The sequence below is a fragment of the Sander vitreus genome, chromosome 5 (assembly GCF_031162955.1).
Source record: "Sander vitreus isolate 19-12246 chromosome 5, sanVit1, whole genome shotgun sequence".
NCBI classification, from domain to species: domain Eukaryota; kingdom Metazoa; phylum Chordata; class Actinopteri; order Perciformes; family Percidae; genus Sander; species Sander vitreus.
Window position 1 is genome coordinate 31,206,274 of NC_135859.1, and position 27,410 is coordinate 31,233,683.

At 38.9% G+C, this 27,410-nt stretch overlaps 1 protein-coding gene across 1 annotated transcript in view; it reads right to left on the minus strand.

The window, feature by feature from the left end:
* Positions 1-7,129: 7,129 nt before the first annotated feature.
* eeig1a (estrogen-induced osteoclastogenesis regulator 1a) overlaps positions 7,130-27,410 on the minus strand; it is a 43,873-nt gene continuing 23,592 nt past the window's right edge. The window contains exons 3-12 of the mRNA XM_078251461.1: positions 22,953-23,073; positions 21,003-21,032; positions 19,260-19,376; positions 17,817-17,863; positions 16,624-16,775; positions 14,844-14,948; positions 13,947-14,142; positions 13,702-13,823; positions 11,195-11,264; positions 7,130-9,874 (exon numbers count right to left, since the gene is read on the minus strand). Of these exons, the coding sequence (XP_078107587.1) occupies positions 9,829-9,874; positions 11,195-11,264; positions 13,702-13,823; positions 13,947-14,142; positions 14,844-14,948; positions 16,624-16,775; positions 17,817-17,863; positions 19,260-19,376; positions 21,003-21,032; positions 22,953-23,073 (1,006 nt within the window). The 3' untranslated portion in view covers positions 7,130-9,828. The remainder of the gene's footprint in view (positions 9,875-11,194; positions 11,265-13,701; positions 13,824-13,946; positions 14,143-14,843; positions 14,949-16,623; positions 16,776-17,816; positions 17,864-19,259; positions 19,377-21,002; positions 21,033-22,952; positions 23,074-27,410) is intronic.

The following is a 27,410-nucleotide window of genomic DNA, read 5'->3' on the forward strand; positions in this document are numbered from 1 at the left end:
CGTCTAGATATGCCCCAATGTGTTCACTGTTCCAGTATCAAAATGGTAAAGATAGTACAGTAAGGAAAGGTTTATTAAAACTATGAACTGTCTTCTATTTTATCAGGTCAGGTAAGAATAACACCATTTTAACTTAAGTTGTACCAAAACAATAACTAGGTAGAATAGCAGGATTTTAATGCGAGTCCCAGCATAAAAACATCCTGATGACAGCAGAATTTACACACTGTCCTGTTTGGCAAGAACACTACACAGATAACACCACACACACCAAATAAACAGACCAGAATCCAATGTATCCACAAGACAGTACATTACATCTGCAAGTAGTTATATATTTAAATGTATGACGAAATGGGGTTTATGTGTCTGATTGTCTAAGTATCCTACTCGAGCAGCGCAGTACTTCTTAATTTGCCTTAGAGGTCCCTGGCTGATAACCACATCCTTTTCTGGTAAGTAATTCATTGAGGGGGATTCTTATCCCCCCCAACAAAATTAGACTGCAGTTCCCGTTTATGAAAATAAGATGTCTATTCTAAAATTAAATTTAGATATGCTTGTACAGTAAATAACTCTGCAGGGATCAAGTTGAGGGCTCCAGAACAAGGTTGTATTGGGTCGGTCAAAAGAGGACATTAAAAGTTTGAGGTTGAACTTTACGTGCATATGTTTATTAAATAATTATATTTCCAATTAATCAAGTTAATCGCGGGTCAAAGGACAGAGGGTGTTGTATGTTGTACAGATTGGAAAGCCCCTTGAGCTAAATTTATGATCTGTGATATTGGGCTAAATAAATAAAATTACTTGATAAATCATTCCCTTTAATGGAGCAGTTTGTAGAATTTAGTGGTAAAAAAATATCAACGCTAAATTAAAGTTTAAATTTGAAAACTAGATTTTTCCTTTTTTGAATTGTCAATCATCATTTTGATTTTATATCTTTTGCAGCTATAAGACTTTTGACAAACACAATCATCACAATAGTGGATCATGATATAAATTCCTCTTTCAACATTTTTCTAGGCTACCAATTAACAGGTCAAAGTGGACTTATGGCCCTGTCACACCAACCCGATTTTCGGCCATCGGACAGTCTGGCGAGGTCAGTGACTCCAGTCTATTTGGTGTGTTCCGTGCCGTCGTCAGCCGCCGGAGCCATCGGCCTTCACTTTGGCCGACCTTGCTGGATCGGAGGGTGAGCAGTCGGACTCAATGACCAATCTGATTGGTGGAGTGCTAACCGGAAATGACGAGCGGGATGAGCCTAACGCCTCTCAAAATCTGACGAAAATCTTTTAAACTGACCTTTGTCGATCAGAAATGAAGACAGATTCAGCAACTGCATGGCCTATTTCTCGCTTAAAATGTTTTCAGAAACACGTTTCGGTTAACTATCTTCATAAAATATGAGATCGTATTCCGAACAAAGCCGCCATTATGCCCGGTTGTAAAATCCGGGAGCAGCCAGACCCACGTGACGCGTTTGTCCAATCAGCTGCCGCTTTTCATTTTTTGGGCGACAATACAGATTAGTGCCACCTGCTGTTATGGAGACGTATTACGTCTCGCGCACGCGCCGAACTTACTCTCAAGTTGGCGTCGCTTCGGTGTGTTCCGAGGCACTTTTTTGACCAACTCGGGGAAGCAGTCAGTCCAACTGCCTTTTCTGCCGAAGGTTGGCCGTCGGATTGGTGTGTCAGAGCCTTTAGTTAGAGTCTGAGGCCAAAGTGATCTGACAGTAGCTGAAAAGAAATAGAAAAAAAGATAGGGAAAATGCTACTGTAGTTATTTGCACAGAAAAAATACTTCACACTAACTGTCATTACTAGTCACTAAACAGAGATCTGTTGAGATCAAAGCATAAATGTGTGAAATCTGATAAAGCGTTGATACAGTTAATCCTGGAATTGATGTCAAAAGAATTAGCAACACTGACACATCTTATTAAATGTGAAAAATATTTTCTTTTTAAGAAAATATACTGTACAGGTCTCTAACAGAGTAGGTTAGAGGAAGTGAACGTGAAAGAAGAGATTTCAGATTAAAAGTCTGCTGTTCTGACTAGAGAAATAGATCATCCTAACACTGAGATCATGGGGCGATTTCACAAAGATAGATGTTGACTGGCTTAGAACTTATTGTCAGATTTCAGATAGAATGAATGAAATTCATATTATTCTTTCATGCAGCCTATGCACAGCTCGCATGGGCTTACGGGACACGATACATCCATACAAGCCAGGACCAGCATGCAGCATATACAACATATCAAACAACAGTGAAAGTCCAAAAATAACAGATCAAGCATCTTTCACGGACCAATCTTCAGACCATCATTAAGTTCATAAATCACTGACAGAAACATTTACAATGTAGTACTGGGAAAATCATAATAAATACAAATTAATTAATCCATCTAGCCTTGTCCAGGGTTTTGAGACAACTTAAACACGTCAAACTTTAGCAGCCATTCAAGTTTTCGTCCTCATTTCTTGCTCCAAATTGTTAGAAGACCACAAATTATGAGCCATGTTTGTCCTTTTTTTGTAATTTGGTGTCAGTTTTAAAAGGTCAGCAGGTGTCACTGATTGCTACCACATAAACATGGCTGCAAGTTAGACTGGAGATAGGGTGGCCAACTTTCTTTAATGTCTTTGTTGTTCATTTTTGTGTTAAAGTAATCTGGGTGCAAAATTAATACTGTCCTAACACTACAGACTAGTCTAAAATATATTATCTCTGTAAAACCGACCTATTTTCCTTTGACCTTGAGAAACACACAGACTTGACTTCATTTCCCCCTAACTTTCTCAGATTTCTGTCAAGACCGTGTTGCTGCAGAAGCAAAACTAAATGACCCAGCAGAGAAAAAGAAACAAAACAACACCCTCAACTGCTTCCTCATGACAGGCAGTGCATCCCTTACCAAATGAACCAACTCTGCAGTCTATTATTGGCATGTTGTACCAGCCTCTTCAAGAGAAATCCGTCTGTCTACCAACAAAGGAAACCACTGAATTTCAACTTCCCGACTTTATACATAAGAATAGAAAGTGATGCCCTCCAAAAGAGATTCAGCTAAGTAGGTTAAACAGCGCACCGAAAACCTGCTTAGCTCAGCAAGATTTCATCAGCGTTTGTCGCTAATAATCTGTTGCAAATGATAGACAATCTGTTTAGTTTTGCTCCTTGTGGTTCAGTGCATAATTTATTAGAGGTTGAAATACTATAGGCCGGCCACTAAATTAATAAAATTCAACAACTTAATGTTTTATTGACATGCTCTTGTCACAGCATAGTAAAGCACGTCGCTATCGCCACGTGTGACAACTTTGTTCGGCTCATTTTCTGTAACCAGTGTAGCATGAAGGCATGTTGGGTGGAATTAGCAAGTTTGCTAACTATCCAGTGGCCCAGCGGGTTGCTCGGTCCCTCCGCTTCCCCACCACAGGGAGAATTATGTGCAGAGAGAACGGATGACAGCCCGCCATCCGCTGTCCTCAGGCGAAGAGTGAGGAAGAGGGATTGTAGGTGCTGCCGCTGGCTGATTTGGACAAATGCTGTTTTGTTATGCGTCATACCACCGTTATGTATATCTGGTTTCTCTTTTTGAATGACAAATAGATTACTGTCCATGTTGCCACCTCCTGCTGGCATTAAAAGTTATTACCTCTCATGCAGGCGCAGAATGTACGTGCTACTAAGTGCAACTTTTTGGCTAAAATACAGGCAACATGAGGTGTCGTGAGAGAAGGCCACAGTCGGCCTGAACCCTGAGGAAAGATGCTCTGTTAAGGTTTGGTACAAACCTAGATTATGAACGTAATGTCTGATAAAATAGTGCGGAGCAGCTTATTGCGCAGCTCGCCAAACTTTAATCGGTTGCTTGCATGGCAGCAAATTAATTAATACACACAACTGCTTTTAATGCCTCGTCCACATGCTCACACTTCCCTTACTCCATTCCCTCCTGTCTTTTTAATGCATTTTAAATGTTTCTCTGTACAGTTTATTTGCTGTATATGTTAACAGAGGGCTTCAAAACATGCAAATATTGCATCTTTGACAGTGAAGTCTTACAGTTCTTTAGTTTCCACAAACAACTACATTTCCTCAGTTTGCATCTTCATTTGAGGAAACTTTCTACTGCACACTCTGGTGCTCACACATCTTATTTCACTGTAACTGTCAGTTATAGTTGCCTACAGATGTTATCAAGTCCCCGGCCTACTGGTGTTAACTCGTTAGGATTCTTGACTCACGAGATACGGGAAAGCTTCTACATTGTAATGCTACAAAGACCAGAGCTGACAAGATTAGCGGTTTATATCTTTTATATCATTCTAAGGTGTCAACCACAAGCCTGCTTTGCATCAGCAAAATGGCAAACAGTGTTAAACATAGAATGTCTTCTTGTTTGGACTGAATCAAAACTTTCTCTTTTTCTGCTGACTGTTAAACCAGGCTGTCAACAACACTGTGCCAAACATGGTGTGAAAATGTAGGTTTTGTACAGTGGTGAAAGAGGTACAAAGTAAAAGTAGCAATGCCACAATATAAACATACTCCTTTACGAATAAATGTCCTGCATTCAAAATCAGGTATTAGCAACGTAATTTAGGTAAAGCATCAAAAGCAAAAAGTACCACAGAATGCAGTGTCTACTGTCAGTTTTACTATTATATTATTGGATCATTATTATTGATGTGAGAGGTATCCAACTTTACATAAATGTAGGGAGGTGAAACATACAAAGTAGCATAACCTGGATATACTCAAGTGAAGTAGTAAGTATCTCAAAATTGTACTATTCAGCCAAGCTAAAGTACTTAAGAACACATCATCCTACAGTTCTCAATATGGTTAATGTATGGTAGGAGGTAAAAGAATATATGAACACATTGGACTCTCTGTCACAATTCAGCCCAATGTGGGGCAATGTTTCATTTAAACCAGGCAAGCTGGATGCAGGATTACAGATATGGGAAAAGAAAGTAATAAGTAAAGTAGGCGACCTCTTTAAAGAAGGGATTCTTTCATGATTGGATTGACGAGTGCCTTGATTATAACCCATCTGGGAGAGGGTTAGTTTCTAGATTATATCATACAATACAAGCAATTGACACACCCTCCCTCAATCACATTAAGGAGCAGTGGCAAGAAGAATTAGGTAGAGTAATCCTGGATGTGGATTGGCAATATGCTATACAGAGGATACACTCCTCCATATGTATCAGACATGGGGTACTACAGTTTAAGATCTGCCATAGACTTCACTTATCAAGGGCAAGACTTGCTAAGATATATCCTGGTTCCAATCCAACATGCCTTAGGTGCAATCAGGAACCAGGAACGCTGTATCATATGTTCTGGGCTTGCTCTACGCTCCGTCCATTTTGGTCTGCAATTTTTGATACATACAATAAAATGCAAATTAATTATTTAAAAATCATACAATGTGATTTTCTGGATTTTTGTTTTAGATTCCATCTCTCACAGTTGAAGAGTACCTATGATAAAAATTACAGACCTCTACATGCTTTGTAAGTAGGAAAACCTGCAAAATCGGCAGTGTATCAAATACTTGTTCTCCCCAGTGTATATATTAAATTAGTCTCGCTTTCCTCCACAGCGCTGTGGAGGAGGGTCTGGCTAGTACTACACACAGCATTCCGTGATGGGAGACAAACGTGCTCTGGTTTATTGGCATTTCTTTAAGAAAATCATAACAGCAAAACGGAATTTGCAAAGTAACTAAAGTTGCCTTGCTCAATGGCGCCGCAGCAGTCCGCAGGATCGAACCGACAACATGTGGTAAGAGAAACACTGTACCTCCTTTGCGTGGGCATTGTATTTCAGTGTATCTGCCATGACAGAATATTTCTGAGTTGGCTACTTAAATAAATGTAACTACTCTTTCCACCACTGAGTATAGCTAGTGTCTGAAAATAAAACACACAGAATAACTAGGCTAATAAAGCTTTTCTTAACTATCGAACACAGCATTTATATATATATATATATCTCTGGATAGATAAATATGTTATTTTATTATTGGAGATGTATTTACATTTATAGACAATATTTAGTTGGCTAAAACACAGCCCAACGTTTGTAAATTAAGGTTAGCAGCGCTATTAGCTAATGCTAAGTTTCACCAATGCTAGCCTTAATAAGCAAAAATAATATAAAGGTATCCAGTTATCAACATTACAAAAAACATCTATAGCCTACATGTTATTAACCACATATATCTTAAATACAGAAGAGAAAACTCACAAATGATCTGACTTCTGCACCACCAACTGCCTGTAATGAATCAATGAATGGGTTAAACAAGCCAAAATGGCGCTGGATAAAGTCTGAACAGTTTATGATTAAAAAGCAGCAACGTTAATTAGCGTAATTAAGTGAAAACACCTGTGTGTTCGTTTTTATATTACTTTAAATTTTACTTTGTCATTGCACAGTGTAGATGTACTAATGCAAGGAAATCCAGTTCAGCATTAAACCATAAGTGCAAAAAAGCAGTAAAGTGCAGAGCAATGTTCATAATTTACAGAATAGATTAAATATAATGTGGAATAAACACTAAAGTACCTATATATAAGCTGAGCAGTATAAACAGTGGTATGAATACGCTAACATATATACAGTGCCAGTAGATTTGAACATAAGCAGTGCAGGTAGACTAAGTATAAAGTGTGTGGGATTAAGTTTACAAGAAACTAAAGATCAAAGTGTTGCATTCAGGGCCTACAGTTGCTCTCAGTTAAAATGTATAAATGGATGCTGCCATCTACAGAGCATTTCTGCAGATAATAATTGTGTGAAGAGCGCCCTCTTCTGCTGGAGGAAGAGAATCACAAATATGTCAAGTTTACAGCAATTTTATTACAATATTTTAAGATATCTAGTCTAAAAAATAAAATCGCTCTTTAAAAGTGTGTATAATTGAAGAATATAAACTCCTCTTTGTGTAGTTAAACCCACTGAATTCTCAGAAATATTACAGAGGACATTTCCTTGTATTATACTGTCATTTACAGTATTTAATGTGAAACAGGACATAGATACTGTAGATAGAACAACACTGATGATTACAAACGACACAGAAACAAACTCAGATAAGCTTTTTATTGTTTAGTAATTTCTGCAGAAATACCAACAAAAAGAAAAAGTTCCAACTTGAGTCTCTATAAATTTCGGTTATACTAGCTTTGTTTCAATAGAATAATTTGTTAGAATTACTAATATAAAAAACTTAGGAAGGTGGGTTGTGTGCATAGCTTATAACCAACCTCCAAACAAAAAAAGAATAAGTAACAAAAATATATAAATAAATGCTTTAAAAGAATACTAAAGGCTGTGGTGATGTAAACCCAAATTCAGACCATACAGTCAGTGGCTCATCCCCAAAATGTGATTAATAAACATACAGCTGCAAAATACAAACGTGGTAGTGAACTTATATATATAATGAGCTGGATTCCAAAGTGTGAAGAAAAAATAACATCCATGCAAATACTTTTTACGGATAAAGAACAGAGTCTTAAAAGCTGATTTTTTTTTTTTTTTTTTTTGTAAATAAGGTAAAATATTGGCCTGAAATAATAAACAGTAATTTTTCAGGCACAAATCTCAATTTGCTTGTTCCAGATTGCCATGTGTGAGGATTTTCAGTTTTTTTCTATTTTATATGATCGCAAATTGAATATGTTTTGGTTTAAGGCTGTTAACTGGACAAAAGAAGCAATTTAAATAGGTCAGATATTTGGAAAATATTTTACTTTTTCACAATTTTCTGACATTTTATAGTTTAAACGATTAACTAATTAAGAGATTCATTGAACAAATTATCGGCAGATTCAATCGATGAGGACAATTATCATTAGTTATAACCCAATCTTGGCACATAACATCCATGTCATTTAACTAAATTCAAGGGATTTGTGACCTGCATTTCAAGAAGGGGGCATTATTTCTCAGACTGACAGTTTTTTCACCCTTTTTACAAACAGAAAAATAAGATTTTAAGACTCTGTACAAGATAAAAAAATCCCCCTTGTTCCTTCTTGTGATAGACACGTTTGTGGACATCAAACTCCAAACAGAAAACTTGCTTAACTAACACACACAAAAAGCATCAACCAGCCAGCTGGTTTGCTTACAATTCCTCTTCCGTGTTTGTTTACTTGTTCATCTTTCCGCCTCTTTGGTGTTTGTTCATCTGAAGACAGCTTTCAACAAACTGGAAGTAAACATCCTTGTAAAGGACAAGGACTCATGCAAAAACCTGAAAGCAAGCTGTTACTCCACCAGGGGGCAACAAAGACTGCAGCGATCCCTCTTCATGGAGTTATCTCTTTCTTCAAAATAAAACCAGAACAGTTTGTACCACAGCTGACCTCACATTTAGTTTTCATTTCTAATGGCGGAGGAGAGAGGGGAACTGAATCTTTTACAAGTCGTCCTTCATGGAGATGGAGCAACATGCAGTGAGTATACAGTGAGATTTCCCAAAATGGCTACACCTGCAAGTTACAACAAGACTGACACAAAACAGAACTAAGAAACTGTAACAAGAAACAATGTTTCTCTCGTCACCAGCACTCTGCTATCACAGTTTTCGTGGTGTTTTAGGATCATTCAAGAGAAACGTTACAGGCACAAGGTGGTTCTACTGCTTTTCCCTGTTCAACAGCAAACAGCTACAACTTCAGACAAAAAGACAAAAAAGTAAAGTGATTCAGAGTTTCTGCATCTAAAGTGATTCAGAGTTTCTGCATCTTCATGGCTCCTCAGTGGTTTTCTAAACTCTTGATCACATTCAGTGTTTGGGTGTGCTGCCTGTCGGTGGAAGTTAACACACTTCAAGTTGACATGCAGAACTTTTTGTTATGCAATGCATGAAACTTAAAACTTATTTTATCCTGTTTTGCTGTTGGGACTTGGTTTGGAAGGTCTTCTAAAAAAGGTGGAAACCTTTCCCTGCTGAATCAAAATTAAACGTTACACATTAACTAAACTCCCAGTGAGATTCCTGCCCACCATTTCGGACAGTGACAAAAAATGTGTCAAAATAATTTCATACAGACGTGTTTAAGAAAGAAAAAGAAACACATCCACTGAATACACAGTAAAAGATCTGTATTCATCTCCACAACTTGTGGCCAAATTAAAGTTACTACTTACTATTAACCTGGCACTTAAAAAGGGGCTTTAAGAAAAATGACTCAACAAAAAGATTGTTGGTTTAGATCAACACATCATCCTGCAGGAGTCAGGTTTATAATAAAATGACCATTATCATCCATATGTTCCCAGTACGTAATGAAGTTACTTCGGTCCAGCCTGCAGTAACTTCCTGTCCCTGTCTGTTACTTGTTTTCAGCAGTGAAATTGTATGATGTAAGAAACAGCTATCAAATCTAATAGCTATTAATTAACACTGTCCCCTAAGCATCAGTTTGAATAATAAACTGGGGACACATGGACAATTTTGGCTTCTGTATCTTTTATCATTTAACAGATCAAACTGAAATCTCAGGACTACTTTAAATCTAGTTAAACACACCACAAGGCAGTATCAAAGAAAACGTTTTGTGCATTTCACTCGGAGTCGTCGCCCTCAACATCACAGACAAATAGCTGAAGGGAGGGCAGCAAAGTGCCGCCACAAACTTCACATAAAGTGCAAACTGACAAGGTTTTTCCCTTCACAGCTTCAGACCGGCTGATGCTCCGGGAAAACCAGCAAGACAGAAGACGAGACGATCCACCATCCACAGGTCAACATGTCCCCCTCTCCTGCTGCTCGCTTTAATGGCTCTCTATCACCACGGGCTCGTACCCACCTGCAGACACCCTGCAAAAATCCAAACATATGGGGACAACAGTCAGAGTGTGTGTGTGTGTGTGTGTGTGTGTGTGTGTGTGTGTGTGTGTGTGTGTGTGTGAACAAGTTATAAGTGAGCACACCTTGAAGAAGGCTGTCTGTGCCGCTACGCGTAGGTTGCTTCTCCCTATTTCTTTTAAATTTTGTATTATGAAATAGCCAGTAAAATAAAGGCATTTAAAATAATTTTGAAGAAGAGTGCCTTGGATTTTCCTTTTTTTCTACACTTAATTGAATTCCCGACCCCAAAGAGCACCTTCAAACATCTGACTGAACTTCCTGAGCACCCTGGAGTGTTTGATGTGTGATGTAGCGTAGGGTTACACGTCTTTAATGCTCACTTTTACTGTTACCACGTACATTTATTTACAGTTCATTGTGTAGCGTCAAACTGATGTACAGTAAGGCTATGTTTAGACGGAAACGATCTGAAGAGAAAACGCAAAAGTGGCGCTGCGTTCTCACTTTTTATTCCGTGTTTAGATGAGCGTTATGGGGGGGAAATCTGCGTGCATATGGTGACGCAAAAGTGTGTGAAATGCGATCCACCAAGTCTGCGCGCCTGCGTAGAACCTTCCTTCTACTTGTCTCCCTCTCCTCCTCCTCCTCCTCCTCTCTCCCTCTCCTCTCCCTAGTAGTGAGGAGCGAACAACAAAAGCGTGCACACACACACACACACACACACACACAGTGCATTTTTACCCTTTAGATGGGAACACGACAATGGAGCGTTTCTAAGATTTCCACTCTGGAGGGTGGTTTCACTTTTTTTTTTACGTTTTTAAGCCCCAAAAATGCTGTCGCCGTCTAAACGAAAGGCACATCTGATAAAATATTTTGTCGTTTTCACCCGCGAGCGTATTCGGGTAAACAGGACCTAAGTCATAAAAGGGGGGGCTTTCAACTGAAATGTGTTAAAACCGAAGTGTTGTTTACGACTTCTTTTTGGAAGACTTTTCTATTTGGATTGGTGGGTTATAGTGTGAGTTTTGTAAAGAGAAAACAAAAACTAATGCCTTAAACATAATATTGATTTTGGCAAAATATGCTGATGCTTGTTTCCTTGAGGCAGTTCAGAAGATTTGATAACGTTATTTGAAAGGGATAAAAGGAAAAGAGGAAGAGATAGACGGATTTTTTATTTAACCTTTATTTATACAGGTAATCTCATTGAGACACAGGGTCTCATTCTCAAGAGAGACCTGTTAAGACCAGATAGTGGCAATGAGGGGTGAATCAAGGAGAGGATGACATTTGAAAGTGAAGAAAAGTCCGAAACGAGCTTCTCACCTGTTTCCAAGCATGATGCCGCTGAGCGCAGTGGTTCCATCTTTGTTGACGAACAGACGCAGGTTGCTGTCTGAAAGCCAGAAACACAGAAACGGAGTTAGCAGCCGCTGACATAAACCAGAAGGCGTCGACACACAGACAATAAAAAGGTGACAAAACACAGAGCTGGAGAAGGAGAGCTCGGTCCAAAGATGGTGCAGGAGTTACAGTCATCAATATTATGCTGTCAAAGTAACTTTTAAACCTTCACACAAAAGAGATTCACTGTAAACAGATGAGAACATGTTAAAGAGCGATAGCCTCCATCTCACACCATCGCCTGTGGAGTTAAACCACTCCTGCCAACATCTTCATCGAGGGGCGTGTCGATGCTCATGGGCTAATAAGTAATGAGTAGCTTGTGTTTTTGCTCTAGCAGCGGTCCGATTTTTTAATGAACACTTTTAGATGTAGCACCTTTCAGCTGTTAATCATGTCTGAACTGGCTCTTTATGATGGGTTTATTTATTTGTTGTACTGTGTATTTGTTGTGTACTGTGAATGTATTGTATATTTGTTTTTTTGTCTGTAGTTGTTTTGGTGGCAAATGAGTTTCCCCATTAGGGATCAATGAAGCTTTCAAATCTAGTCTAATCATTTATTAGCAAACATTGTGTAAACTCTAATATTTTACGTGACGTGCCAAGCAGCATGTTTTGTTTCTGTCTGTACTTTTGGAGCCATTAAGGGACTTCTAATTGATGATCTTCTCTGTTTCTTTCTTTGTCAGTTTTTGGGCAATCACCACAGAATTTCGTAAGTTAAGTTTTCTGCTTTCCTTGGCAAGTTGCTGGTCAGTCCCATCGCCTGCTACCCTACAATTTTCTCGTGTCTTACAGAAAATGAACAGGGCCAGACTCTACATTGCACTGCGTTCAGAAAGCTTTCCCCCTTGAAGGGCCCTTTGTCTGCTGGTAACTTTCCCAAAACGGCAATCCAACATTCACGCTGTGATTGGCCAGCTGAGTGGAGCTGAGAAAGGAGCCAGAGTTTGAACTTCTCTCTTAGCTCCCTTTTTCACCATTCTTGATACAACTATGTTCTCAAATTATGTACAGATTATTATTCTTTAGGACAACACACATTAATTAACATTTCTGTAAATGTGCCAGTGTTAGCAAGCCGGCTAATTTTCAACTGTAGTCCTTTGGCCAGATGATTTTAGACCAGAGCAGCAGGAAGCAGCAAGACATTAGTACAGGTTAAACTATACAGACAGACGTCAACAAGATGCCATACAGACAGCTAGAGCATCAAATAAGCTTTCTCAGTAAGCCATGCAGAGCTACAGGAAGCAGCAAGACATTAGCACAGTGACATATCAACAGTATCCAGTAGATCAATAACTGAAAACAATTGTCTGTAAATGTGCCAGTTATAATTACAACAATATCATGTCTCCTTCCTCTCTTTGACGGCGAGCTTTTCAACCGCTTTTGAGTGTGGCAAAACAACTCTAAACACTTTTGATTTTGAAACAACAGAGCTGACTTGTGCCATCTTTTGCCTTTCAACATCTCTGTACACACACACACACACACACACACACACACACACACACACAAACACTTTCTGTGAATTTCTGAAAATTAAACCAAAGCTGTTATTACAGTGTATTAACAACGTTCCACACATTTAAACCACAGCAAAGAAGAAAGAGCTTCTCATTAGGGCTGCACAATATATAGATTTTTTTATCGTCATCGCAATATCAACTGCCGCAATTAACATATCGCAAAAGGCTGCGACATATCGCGAAAGACACTCAGAGATGTTTTGTGTTAGTTGAAAGAAAATATCAGTAAAAACTGCACTTTAAAATGTTCTTTTTTAGTCCTGCCTTTTATATTTAATTCAATGTTCAATTTGTTCAATAAAAGAATGCTGGAAATGATTTCCTCTCATTTGTTATACATTCAACAAGCAATCTGTTGTATGTTAGCAGAATACTGAAAGCTGCAGAACTGAGTCCACTTTAATATCTGTTTATTTATCGCAAGTAATCGTTATCGCGATATTTCCTCATATCGTGCAGTCCTACTTCTAATGCAGCATTTGTAAAATAGTTTCACCTGGTTGTTGTTGATATTGAATGAAAATGTCTAACGAGGTCACATGAACACAGATTTACTATTTACTGAAAAGATGAAGAGGGTGAGTTTTCAGTGTTTCACTCCACCATATGGATGAAAACAGATTTTAACTGTAAAACTCACATGTTTATAGCAATCTGCTCATTTCCTTCCTTGCATATTGTGATAAATGATCTAACTGAAGATTTTCAACCGTCTTATCTTTATTGAGCATGTGTTTTTAACAGGCCTGTGTCAAAGTCCACTCTCTTGTAACTAAACCCTTCAGTGTTTTTGCTTCAGCTGCATTTCTGCTTGTTTCTTTTCTTGTTTTAAACTGTAAATAAATCAATACCTAGATTATTCTTTCTAAGCGGTTTTAAACTCCCACTGTACCTTCAGTGTTGTTGATATCTGCAAAGTTTTGGCTTTGGACAATTTTCTCCACAATGTCGTCGGCATCCATGCGAGTGTCGTTTACCCAAGAGGGCTGACTCACCACTGAGTCCTGCTTCCGCCTGAAATACAGCGATTAGAGAAAAAAAGAAAAAAAAAAGAGGAAAAATGTAGTTAGAAGAGGAATGGACCACAATAATCCCATGACCAGAGCACTGACGAAAGACTGTACTCTGTGTCTGTACCTGAGGGGCCTGTTAGGGGGTAAGATGGGCCGCGGGGGTCGAGGGGGTCTTTCTGGACGTCCGGCGTCCTTGTCGCCCTCTGTAGGTGTGTCAGCAGTGAAGCCCAAGCCCCCAGAGGCGCTGCTTCCTGTCGAGGTGTTCCTGCGGTGTGTGAGGTCTGACAGGCTGGAGGAGCAGGAGTGCTCAGTGCTGTAGCCTGCAGCCACACAAAAAGGTATCATAGGAGACATTAGAAGACATCAGCTGTTTGCCACTTTGGGTAGGTAGTCTCGCTTTGCCAGACCTTCCTCCACAAACGCTGCGGAGGAGGGTCTGGCTTGTCCACGCAGCATTCCGGGATGGGAGAAAAACCTGCTCTGGTTTATTTATTTCTTTAAACCAATCACAATCGTCATGGGCGGCGCTAAGGTCCACACGGAGCCGCTGCAAAATAGCCTCGGGAAGGAACTTGTTTTGGTGCCATGTGTGTACGTTCAAAAGTTGCACGTTTACTCGTGCCAGAGAACTCAAATTTGGACAAATAGTCTAGCTAGCTGTCTGGATTTACCCTGCAGAGATCTGAGGAGCAGTTAAAACATAGTCCTCATAAATTGACCAGAGTTTAAAATTCCAACACAAAGAAAGTGGAAGGTGACGGACATCGGCGAAAAAACATGCATCTGGCAGAATTTCCTGCGGCACTTCGTGGATATAGACTATTGGGTAGGTAATCGCCTACAAAAGTATTGGGAAATTACAGGACCCATATAAAAAAATGTTTAATTCCTTATTTCGGAAAGGCATTTTTCTGGAATATAAAAATACGTCTGAAATACGTCTGAATGAAGGCTGCATGATGGAACTGCAGGTGAATCTTGTACCTGAGATTTTGTGTCTTAAAATGCTTGTATCACGTACCAGAGATTTTGCTGTGCTGGCTGGCATAGCTGGAGTTACGAGAGTGACCAGACTGGAAGACTTCTGCAGGACTGGAGTGGTTCGCTTCGGATTCTTCAAGGAGACCTGAATGCACCAAAGGAGGAAAACAACACTGTTACCCCCTCATTTGTATTTATTTTGAATCAAAATATTTTTTCTGCAGGATCAGACATCAAGAAGTCTTTGTTTACTTTCACAGTAGAGATGCAGAACTCAGAGATGGCAGCCATTTCTGACTCACAGGAGTTGTAATTTACAACCATGTACGGTTTGTTTCTGTAAAGTCAAACACTTTTTTAGGTTTTCCATAACTGCTTTTGTAAACTAACCTTTGCATGTGATGAAACGTTGATGAATACTCTTGAAAATGTGCACTTTTTTTTCTCGCGTGGTGAAGGTGCTTTAGACACATTACTGTACCAGAATGCTCCGCTGTTGTGAACAACCTCAGCCTTTCAAGTCGTTTTCCAAGTTGGAACAAAAACAGGTTTCATTTTTTTTATTTTAATTTAAACTGAACAAAATACTAACATTGTCTACTAGTTTTCCATGCAGGGGAACATCTTCTCAAAAATATCTTTTTAGAACTTCTTCCGGGAAGTTTTTTGGCTCAGAATGAAACCCATCTGGCTTGGGGTTGAGCCAAGATCTAAAAGACTGGAGTCCAGTCTCAAGAACACTTTATCTTATGTTTCATACTATTCATAATCTCATGTCTTTCTGACATCATTTTACTGAGAATTATTTTTTATATTACTTCTAAGGTTAAGAGTTGAAGAGTTCAGTAGCTGTTTAGTTGTTCTGGCATTTGAAGTGCTCTGTATTTGTCTTTGACGATTGGGATGAATAAGGCAAAAAATGATCTGTTCTCGGTCTAAACTTTGTCTCAATTCCCTTTACGACCTGAAACTTGACTGTACCTGGAAATCAGGGTGGGATTCAATACCGTTTTATTTATTCTAAACCTGGTAGCAAATCTGATCATTCTTTCAAATCCCTGAACATATGAGAATAACATCCAAATACTTTGTACAACGTTTGTTTCCAGATACAATATATTACACATTTACATACCTACTCTTTTGATTGTATACATTACTCTTTTTTTTAAGAAAAGGACAAAATAAAAGATTTGATTACTTATAGTGATCTTAAGGCAAACTTTGTCTGTCATGCCAAAACAATTCATGCCCCCTGTGCATAAATTAAATCATTTCTATCAAACAATAAAAACGTGCAAATGAAAATTGCAAGTTAAACTTGCAATGTTAAATGACCGAAAACGGCCATCATTTTTAGAAACAAAAGACACAAATCTCTCCAAATATACTGAGAGTGCCCTTGACAGCAAGAAAGGCTTTGTCATATTTTGCATTTATCTTTTCTTCCTCTATAAAAGTCTGTCCATCTGGTACAAGTTGTTCTATCTAAATAAATCTTGCAAACCTTGACAGCATTGTAAGCATCAAAGCACACTTGTTTGCTTATTGTTCCTTCATGAAAGATTATTTCAACTTTACATGCCCTCCACATTTCCCGCCCTGGTTATGTATGACCCCTTGAATTGGCTCTGCGTGCCCCCAGGGGGGGCCAACACTGCAGTTTGGGAACCACTGGCTTAAGGGAACTTAAATTAAGCTTAAGGAAAGTTTGCCAGCTCAGAACCGGATCCGAAATGTAACCTCCTCTCAGAGTACAACCCTGTCTAAAAAAAATCCTTTTCAATGTCTACATTTTTCTGCCCAGACGCGAGTTGTACCTGAGCTGATGATGGAGGGTCGCGGCTTGCTGGCTCGTCCCAGGGAAACCCCTCCAGCCGGCCCGGGCTCGGCTGTTCCCTCCCCCTTACAGTCCAGCTGCAGGGTGTGTTCTTGTCCTGGGATGGAGATGGACTTTGCTGTGCTGGGAGGCCTGCAGGAAAAAAAGAAAGCACAACTTATCAGTCTGGAAAAGATTAAATGAGCACAGAGCTGCTTAGCTTGGCAACACACAGATAAGATTCATTTTATTGTCTGTGGGGAAACTGAGTCATTGCGCTAACAAAGGACAGAGGAGCAAAAATGTTATAGGTGTTTAACAATCTGGTCAAAAGGTTAGAAATGTACATAAATTACTAAGACACCAATTAATACATGTGAACACTCCTCCAACACATATGTTGACTTGTTTTGACAAAAAGACTGAGGCAAAATGGCAAAATACCAACAACTCCGATACTGCCTAAAGCGCTGGTATCGGTATCGGGAAGTACTGGAGTTTATGCACCGATCCGATACCACGTAATAAAGCCCTAAAGAAGATCTACGTTAAAGTAGTTTATTTATGTTCTTTTTCCGTTATAACTGACTGTCAAACTGGATAAAAAAGAAAGTTCTGTGTTCAATTCATTGTTTGTGTTTGTTCATGTTTCACACAGAGTTTAACCGGACCAGACTGACAACAAAGATCAAAATCATATCACATCCATACAGGGATAGTAGTATACAGTTGTTAAAACATAATAAAATATAGGACACACTGGTATCGGGTCGGTACTCGGTATCGGCCGATACGCAAGTTCAGGTATCAGAATCGGTATCGGGAAGCAAAACCTGGTATCGGACCATCTCTACCGACAACAAAAGAGAAGAACACATAAAACTTAAACGTGTGATGTCAATTATTACAATATGACACCGAAAAAAAAACCACATAAGTGTATAAAAACATCTATGATTTTAGAAATGATTGTATTTAACTGCATTTTAAGAGACAACAATTCAGTCCTAGTCAGATCTTTGTCAGGTCAAAAGGTTTTAAAATTATTTCCAAACTCATGTTGAGACTAATAGTCTGATGTGATGGAGGGTCTGTGATGAATAATGTGTGGTTAATTGTTTCAACCTATACATTTAGAAGTCACTGTGACACAAAGACAGACCATCCTGAAATCTCACAATCTGAAATACTCACGTTTTAAAACACGGATCTCCAGACAGGAGGGTCATTCCAATGATCACCTTTAAAAAGACGTAAGAAGCAATTTCACCACACAATTTTAACATACATTGCTTTTTCATTTGCAAAAAACATAATAAAAAGTAAATGTCAGCAACAGCAAAAGTGTCTGTTTTGTTAACATGTGAAGAGATGCTCTTTTCTTATCTCTGATCTAACATTAAAAAAATGCTGAAATAGTTTTCCATAGTTGTGAAATTGATGCCTTTTTTCTTTGTAGTGCATGTTCTTTCTCTTTCCTGCTTTCCTGCACTACGGTTAATCAACCTACTATATCACAATACTATTTCTGTCCTTACCACGGCGGGGATTGCAGTGGTGGAAGAAGTACTCAGATCTTTTACTTAAGTAAAAGTAGCAATATTACAGTGTTAAAATACTCTTGTTACAAGTAAAAGCCCTGCTTTCAAAATCCTATTTAAGTAAAAGTACAAAAGCATTAGCATCAGAATGTCAATCAGAAAGAAGTACTTATTATGCAGAATGGGTCATTTCAGAATCATATATACTTTATTACTGGATTATAATGATTGATGAATTACGGTGTTCATCACTAAACTAAACTCCAGTATAACTTCAATAACTGACCTATATTGTTGTGGGAAGCAATGATGAACATGTTTCGACTAAACAGTCTGTTGGCTGTTTAAGCTTTAATAAAAATGAACTGGAAAAGTTTGGAGTGGATTTCCAGTAAGCTCACTGTCGTGCGAGTTACGCACACTACATGACGTCTTCCAGAGGAATGAGATGACAAAACTGCTCATGACTGTCTTGGCTTTGTTTTTACATAGCCGTGTGAGTGGATGAACTCTGGGTGGCGCTGCAGAGTGAACAAACCAGAACCCACAGAGACATTAAACTGCTTCAGTGTTCAGCACTGATGAATAAATGGTGATTTGGGGGCTAAGGTGACCTCTTCTCTTTTTTTCTTTTTTTTTATCAAACCAACAGTGCAAAACCTAAACAAATATTCAGTTTACGATCACTTAAGATCGGCAAATCCTCACAATTGAGAAACTGAAACTAGGGAATGTTTACAAAAGAATTGATGAACAATTATCTGTATCTGTGAAAAATTGATTCATTGATTTCTCGTTTCAGCTCTAGATGGAACTAAAGTACTAAAACATAATTGCTTTTCAATCAGAAAAACCGAAGCACTTAAGCAAAAGGTTACATGACAAAGAGACTATTGATCTCTACGTTATCACTCTGACCGCATCGGACTACATTTGTGGAGTGGAAGCAATCAATAAAAAGTGTGTCAAATGTCAAAGGTCAAAGTCTCAGGGTTAATAATAACGCTTGCTTCAGGCATAGAATTTATGATGCAATTAAATTCTTGTTGACACCGTGAGGGCACAGACTTGTAAAATGAAACAGCCATCTCCTTGCCTTCAGTATTGAGTTGTCCTGCCGTGTGTTCTTGGTGTCGTATCCCTCCAGCAGACAGCAGCGCACAGTGGAGCCAGAACCTGCAAACTCCGCCATGTTGAGGTCTGTGAAGCCCAGCTGAGGATAAGGAAGAAGAAAAGAATAGTTTAATCGAGATTCACTAATGGAGGGGTTCACTGGCAACGTTTGGCGCAACGGATTTCTGCGACACCCATCATTTTGCACACCTAGCAATTTCACATCGTCACGTCCCGAGCTTTTGAAGTTTTAATGTATGACAGGGTGGAAAAACCTTGCGTCAATCTTAACAGACATTAAACCAGACGACAAGTGAAGACTGTATTTTTAAAGTGGCTTTGATGAAGGCAGAAAGATAATTACATTTTAAACGGTTTGCTGATAATATCCTCCACGGATACTCCGAGTGAGCAGTTGGTGGTGTTGATATTTAACTAATTAATTGAGGCTCTGTGACCTCAATTAAGTAAAACATGAAAGGTAGGCCAGAGCAGGACTAATGTCGATCTCCCATTTGGGAAGGCCTCCTCGGAATCTAGGGCACACCAAACGGATGAAATTGTCCTTTTCACAACCCATCAGTGAGCGCTATGGGAGGGTATTATTGCAGGGGGATTCCCACTACAAGATCAGTTTGTTTGTGGGTTCACATCTAGATGCTTTGGTACATGAGTGATATCGCTCTTTGTTTCTTCATCCTCCCAAAATACAACCAAAAGCTTCACTACCTCGTTAAAACATATGTAAGACAATAGTGATGGAAGGAGAGAGAGCAGGGAAACATAAAGCACAAAAAGCTAAAATAAATAGACAAAAACAACTTTATATAGACTGTACTGCTTACTAGATGAAAAGGCATGGAAGGAAAATCTATATGTTCGTCTTTTTGTTGGCTATTCTGTTGTTGTTGCGTCCCAGAGGTCGTCCACTACGACACGGCAACAAAGCGATCGACTGTGCCGGCCATCGTCATTCCCGATCCGATCCACCCTGTGTCTGCCGGGTCGGGCTATAATCAGGCTGATATCCTGTAGTCTGAACCCGGCATTAGAGTTTCTGATTTATACACAGCCCCAAATTACACTGATTAGGACTCTGCCTACATGACCTTTACCTCTAAAACAAACCTCAAAGCTTTTTGCCGTATGGAAACTGCCTTTTGTCTGAACTGCATGTGTGATGTTATTATTAATTAACTCTGCAGCTTCTCTCAAGCTAAAGGTTCCCATTCTTCATTCTCCAGGTTTCCCTTTTCTTTAGGAGCTTCTGTTTTCATAGGTGTGTATTTAAAAGGAAGCAAACTTCTAAGGAGGGAAGCTGGATATATTTAGCCAAAAGGAAACCTAAATGGAGGATGGGCGAAAACAGAGGAAATGGTTCCTCTCGGCAACAACGTCCACGCATCGACAAAAGTGTATCTTCATGAGGGGTTTGACCTTGCAATTAATTGACGAGGCATGACTCATTTGTCAGGAGCTCTTGCAGTTACGGTTAGAGAGGTGTTGGCAGGATGTTTTGCAGATTCCCGGCAAGAGTGAACATAAGGAATACAGGTTTTTGATTTATTGTTACGCCCTGCTAGTGGCATGCTCGTCAAGTGTTGGGAGAAATGCTAATATTTACACGGCATGGCATTAAGACGTACAGAGAGATCATCTGTAACTGTTTCTATGTGTTCATGAGCATGAGAGGTGAGGCAACCCAGAGGGAGACTAAAGCTCTTACCTTCGTATATGTTTTTCCTCCTTTGAGTTCCTGCAGGGAAAACAGGAAGACAGTAATGAACCCGGTGATCCAACTTTATATTACAGTGGTCTCCAATTACAGGGCTCCCAACAAGATAGTTGAAATTACAGGCTGAGACTACACTCATGGTTCCTCAGAGCATGGCACTGAGGCGGCTTTCACATGGGAAATTTCAGCATCAAGTGTGCACTGAAATATCCTGGAGACATTTTCCGTGAGAATGTCTCCAACCCTCCTAAAACAGTCGGTACAATTATTTTAGTCAATCAAGTTTGTTAGTAGATGCAGTTCTGTAGGGCTGGGTATCGATACAAGAGTTTGAATACCAAAATATACTAATTCTAATACCTTACTTGGAGGAATATGTGTTCCTACAAAACCCTTTCCTAATAAGTATTGATTTGCAGGTCAAAAGACATCTACACATACAGGTTTAAACTTGGCAAATTTTTTTTTTAGATGCCTACAATAAGCTGTATATAAGTGCTATGTTTCAACGTGAAGCAGGTCTTCACTACAAGGTTAAATATAACCACTTAAACAATGGTTATATTTAATCTAGACGTCCAAAGATGTTGCAATTTTCGGCCAAATTTAGCAAAGACATAGACAGCTTGACAAAGTAGCGTGGTGTAGTTGTGAAGATGTAGAAGACAAACGCAAAAAGCATATACACAGGGTTCATACGCATTTTAACCAATACTTTTCCGTGACTTTTTCATGACTTTATAGGCAAATTTCCATGACTATGTATTCCTGAAAACGTCAGTCGACATTATACAATAAGAATAAAAATCTGTTAAAGTTTGCCCTCAGAGGTTTAACAATAAAATGAATGACAATTTATGTGGTTCATAGAGGGATTTGTAATATTGCGCCCCGAATAGAACGTTGAGGTTTAGACGACGTGAAAATACATTTATTAAATCACATATTATTGTGTGCTAAAAAAAAAAAATTCCATGAGTTTTCCAAAACTTTCTGGGTCTTTTTATGTTTCCAAAACCTTTCCAGGCCTGGAATTTACATTCTTTAAATTCCATAACTTTTCCAGGTTTTTTCAAAACGTATGAACCCTGTATACAAAAGCCTGCTCCAGGTGATCCACACTGTTGACGATCCTTAACCGGACAGGTTACCGCTCCGAGCATAGCAGCAGGTTTTCTCTTCGTCAATAGGACCTAGACATTTTAACATCTTTTGACCTGTAAATCACCTCGGCTGATTCATCATCATATTGTACTATTGCAATGAAACATTACTGGATGGCAGGTATCCACTGAAATTGTACACTAACGTTTACAAGTTTGGTTCCTGTTTCAGTTTAAAGTGCACAATAATTCAGCATATAACAAGCTGGAATTAACAGGCAACATGTTGCTTTAGCAAAGCTCTTCTTCAAACAAGATAAATAGAAGGTTAGTCTAGGGTTAGCACTGTTGGAATATCAGCTGAAAATACTATGGACTGACAAATCACAGTTAAACCGCTTCAATCTAACCACTGAGTAGAGTGCAGAGGGCCCAAAGACAAACAGAATAACTCAATATTCAGGGGCACATTGCACCGTTGTGCTTTAATAGTGATCGAGGGTTTCAACAAATTCCAAAATCCAAGTTCCAACAGTATTCTCCTCTGTCATACAACACTGTGGGGACATTGACTAAATGGAGGTTTGAATCTTTTAATTCTTCCTCTTTTTTTTTTTTTTAACTATTGACGATGGATGTGTAAATAATATTATGTATAACTATCACATCCTTCACAACAGCAAATAATGACAGCACTTGTAAAACAGGTCTACAGCCACATTACTGTATGTTCTGACTCGACAGGACTGTAGATTTCTATTATTTCAGTTCAAATCCCAAACATTTAAAGACACTGTATTGATCTTGTTTAACTTGAGGGCACTTCTGAGAGTCTTACCTTCCTAACTGACACCCTGCAGACGGAAGGATCCAGGACGCCGGTGTGGGGATTGGCGCTCATTTTAGACACAAAGGTGAACCTCTTCCTCCAGCGAACACAGTTCTCTCGAACCTCCTGTCTGTAAGGAGGGAAAAAAAGGAACAGTAGGACCACATAAATCTCTTTGGTATTCTGTATTCTTGTGTATCCAATGAATTATTCATTTTGAAATGCCTTTCTATTCCTGCTTACTCCTCGCTTCTTGAGTTGCAGACTTTGCTTAATGATAGTTTGATTCATTATTCTATTTGCTGAGGCAATACATATAACAAAGACACTGAAACAGCCTATGTAAAATGGCAGCAACCTAAAGTGTGTATTTATGCGTAGACCACGGCTATTTTCCTGACATTTAGGTCAAAGTCAAACTCATAATTTTGATTCGTTGTGTTCTCTGACTTGAACAACAGATTTTTTCCCCCAGTTATGTCATCCCGTTCTCACAGCTTCATGACCAGTGTGTCCACTGAGGATCAGATTTAACAGAGCAACACTGAGAAAACATGTTGTGAGCAAGTTTTTCCAAAACTAACTGAATTACAGAGCAGATTCCCATGGCTTCTGACACTGATTACAGTTTTTCATTTTTGAAACTTAGCGGTTTCTTTTACTGATTTTGTGGGTAAATGCAGCGTTTTGAGGATGGTGAACTGGTGACATGTTCTCAACAAGACAGTCTTTAACGTGTAAACTGGTTTCTCTCAAGATCTTCCCTCCTGTTTAACTGACAAGAAAACCTGTCAAGGAAACAGTGTACAATGGTCAAACGACTTCTGTAAAAACACAGTTTGCCTGGTCAGAAAATGCAAGTGGAAAACCTTTAAGTATCCATACATCCTGGCTAACGGGTGGGAACAAAGCAGTAGGTGTAAAAACAGATCGGTTTGTTTCTAAAAACAAAAGCTCATGGGACCGGAGATTTTGTTTTTTAAACGCCAAAGGATGCAGCAAAAGAAGGAATGTAGATGTGTGAGACATCCTTGTTTGTTTAATATATCACTTGTGACATTTCTTGTGCTGCCAACACTCCTGTTTGTTTAGAGATGAAACTATGTGTGCCAGCAGCTCTGTGAGGAAGTGTTTTCATCTAAAGGCTAACATCAGCACTAACATGCTTTCACTAACATTAAGCATGTCAAATGTTGACCATGTTCACCATCTTAGTCTGAGGCTGGGATGTCTTAAGTAAGTTAAGGGATCAAAGTTATTACAATTCATCTGGATGTTGACATTTCAAAATCACAAATGTCAAAAGTCAGAGGAAAAGTCAAAAGACATTGGAATTTATGCTCTGGGAATTATTGGTATTTATACCAAATTGAATGGCAACTGACTCAATACTTCTTGAGATATTTCAGTCTTGACCAAAGTGGTGGAAGCTGCCATCCACAGTGAGTAATTCTACGGTGTTATTTGTAGTTAAATATGAACGTCTCTGGTACTAAAACAGGGAGACGTCCAAAAAAAATAAAAAAATAAGTCAAGATGTTTGAAGTTATACTCAAAATGCTACATACCAATTACGGGGGGAAATCCTTACATGCAGGTCTTCATTATTTCTAAGTTATGAGAATCTACCCTGTTCTGTGAGCAACTATCATTTTGTCAAGGAAACATTTCAGTTAAATACCATCCCAGCGAAGAACACCATCATTTGTGTGATTGGTCTGTCAATCACAAATGAAAGCAAAAAAAAAAAAAGAAGCTGTGTTCATCTCTTAAAATGGCAAACAGCTCATTTAGAAACGTTCATTATATTCTGTCCAATGCATGTTGAGAAGAAGTAGATCAACTGAATGGCCAAATGTTCCTGGAGTCACTTTAGCTGCATGACGCTTTCTTAATTCCGACATATAAATCACAGACACAGTGCTTCAAGGTGGGGTGTGACAGTATTTCAATTCAAAGGTGAAAGAGAAATACTGGTGCTGATGAGCGGTTTCTATTGGAGCTACTTTAGAAACATCAAGTAAATACAAGTACAGCCTTGATATTCTTGATCATGTACATATTGATAATGTAAACTTTCAAGTTTCAAGTTTTTTTTTTTTGTCAAAAGCATAACAGAGAGAAGCAGTCGCTGGCAATGGCATTCTTAGATCTCAGGCTCCCTCCAATAATGCTCATTAAATAGGTGTAAAAAGAAAATCACATAAGTAAAAAAAGAGAGAATCAAAGACATAAAAGTGCAGAAATTAAAATATAGGGATATAATATACCACATATATAATAAATTATATATATATACGTATATACTTGCGGTAGACACAGGTGTACAGTAATTGCAAAATTAATACTTTAATGTTAACAGGAATAATGTACTTAATGTAAACGTGTAGTAGTGAGCACTCTATCATCAGTATTTTTCTGTGTACAAATAGACATCTTAGCCCAGTGGTGTTAGCGGCAACGTCATGGGATCAGCAAAAACATTAGGATGCATTCTCTGGGGATCATTAATGTACATAGTGAAAGTGAATTAATGGCAATCTGGCATAAAGTTGTTGAGATATCAGGATCTGATATCTCAACAACAACAAGTCCTGTTGCCAGGAGAACGGAATAAATTGGCACAATTTGACACAAACAAAAGAGCTGACATAATTAGTTTATTATTCAAATGTTCTGTTTGAATCTCTGTTTTTATTCAGTTCTATTTTATTACGTTTAATTTCAGTTTGGATTCATTCTAATCAGTGTACATGAGGCAGTTTGAGTTATTGTGTGAGACAGAAGGTGCAAATCACACACACACACACACACACACACACACACACACACACACTATGTGTGTGTACACTATAGGGTAAACTAGCAGCAGCTGCTCCTCACACTCCCCTCCCCCCACCATTTTTTCACCATTATCCATTTCTCCACTATGTGCTGTGATTTCTACCACTTCTATTCTCTTTAACCACTTTTCAAACAATATATTTTTTAGAATTTTCTTACACATACATGTGTCCGCGCATATACAACACCGACAAACAAACATTTGTCAACCAAAGCTCACACTGAGGCACAAACAAACACAAATCACAGAGAACACCTTCTCAGATGGGTTATTATAGAACCCACACAACTTCTAGGCAAGACCCGCTCTTCAATAGCATTCACACACTACTATTGGCCAGGCATCCATGCTTACGCAAGGTAACTATTCATTCTAGCATCTTTTTGGGCCCTCCTCACATGAGGGCCCTGAGTACTCCGTCCCCTTTTCCCCCCCAGTCCGACGCCCCTGGGTCCTATCCCCTGACCAATTGGCTATCCTAACCTTTACCACTCGAGGTCAATGCCTAACCCCAACCAATCGAGCTGCTTCGTAGGGCGGGACTTGCCTATAAGTTACGTGGGATCCACAATAACACTTCTCAGACATAAAACCATCTTTTGTACATATATAAATCACACAAGAATTTTAAAATGATTTCATTGTCTTCACAAAATTGAGCTCAGACTAAACATATTGTGAGGTTTCTATCAGAGAGTACTCAGTCCTCTTTGTCATTTGTTAGATCCTTTAACCACTTTTAATCATTTTTCACATTATTTTGAGCCAACATTTGAAGTAGAGCCACTTCCCCTTTTGTTTTGTTTTGGTTAATGTACAATGGAGCCTCAGTAAAATTGACAGGTTTTACAAATAAAATCCTATATATTTATGATTTTCACATAAAACGCCGACATTTTTGTTGTCAATACTTAGAATTCCTCATGAGGGCGGCAGAAACTACGCACTATAGCTTTAATGTTGCAGTCCATTTTAAAATGCATTTCAAAATTGTAATCCTGCTAATAATGTTTTTATTAAATGTATATGTAATTTAATTAAGACTTGTTTTCTGTAACTTTAAGGGAATACAGTTACTTTTTTTTGTATCCTAACTTTATGAACATGAGGACGCACATGCATGCACACTATGTCCTACCCAGACTGAGCTCATGAAGTGGCGTATGTATGACACGGCAATTGGTATGCCGTTATTGGCGTGTTATGAAGATGCACACTCGCTTTTCAGCGTGTTTATCAGTGCCGTTTGTCCTATACATCTGACTTACATTACCTTTGCGTGTGAATTGGCGCCGTAGTGAGTAGTATGAAAGGGCGAAAATCCGTGTAGGGACGTTGGTCGGGGTGGTGGATGGGTAAAACACAGGACTTTCACGCAGGAGAGCTGGGATCGCGTCCTGTGTGTGATGTTTGCCACGTTTTTCTTTTCCTAAACCCAACCCAGTTCTTCTTTCCCTCATCCCAACCGGTTTTTCTTTTCCCCCGTGTGACGTTAAAACCAACCGTAGCCTCGCGATAACAAGCCACGTGGCTTTAGAAAGTGGTGTGTGTGTTTGCCGTCTGCTGTATACAGCGTAGATATACACGCGGATAGCTCAAAATGCGTACAGATAACACACCAT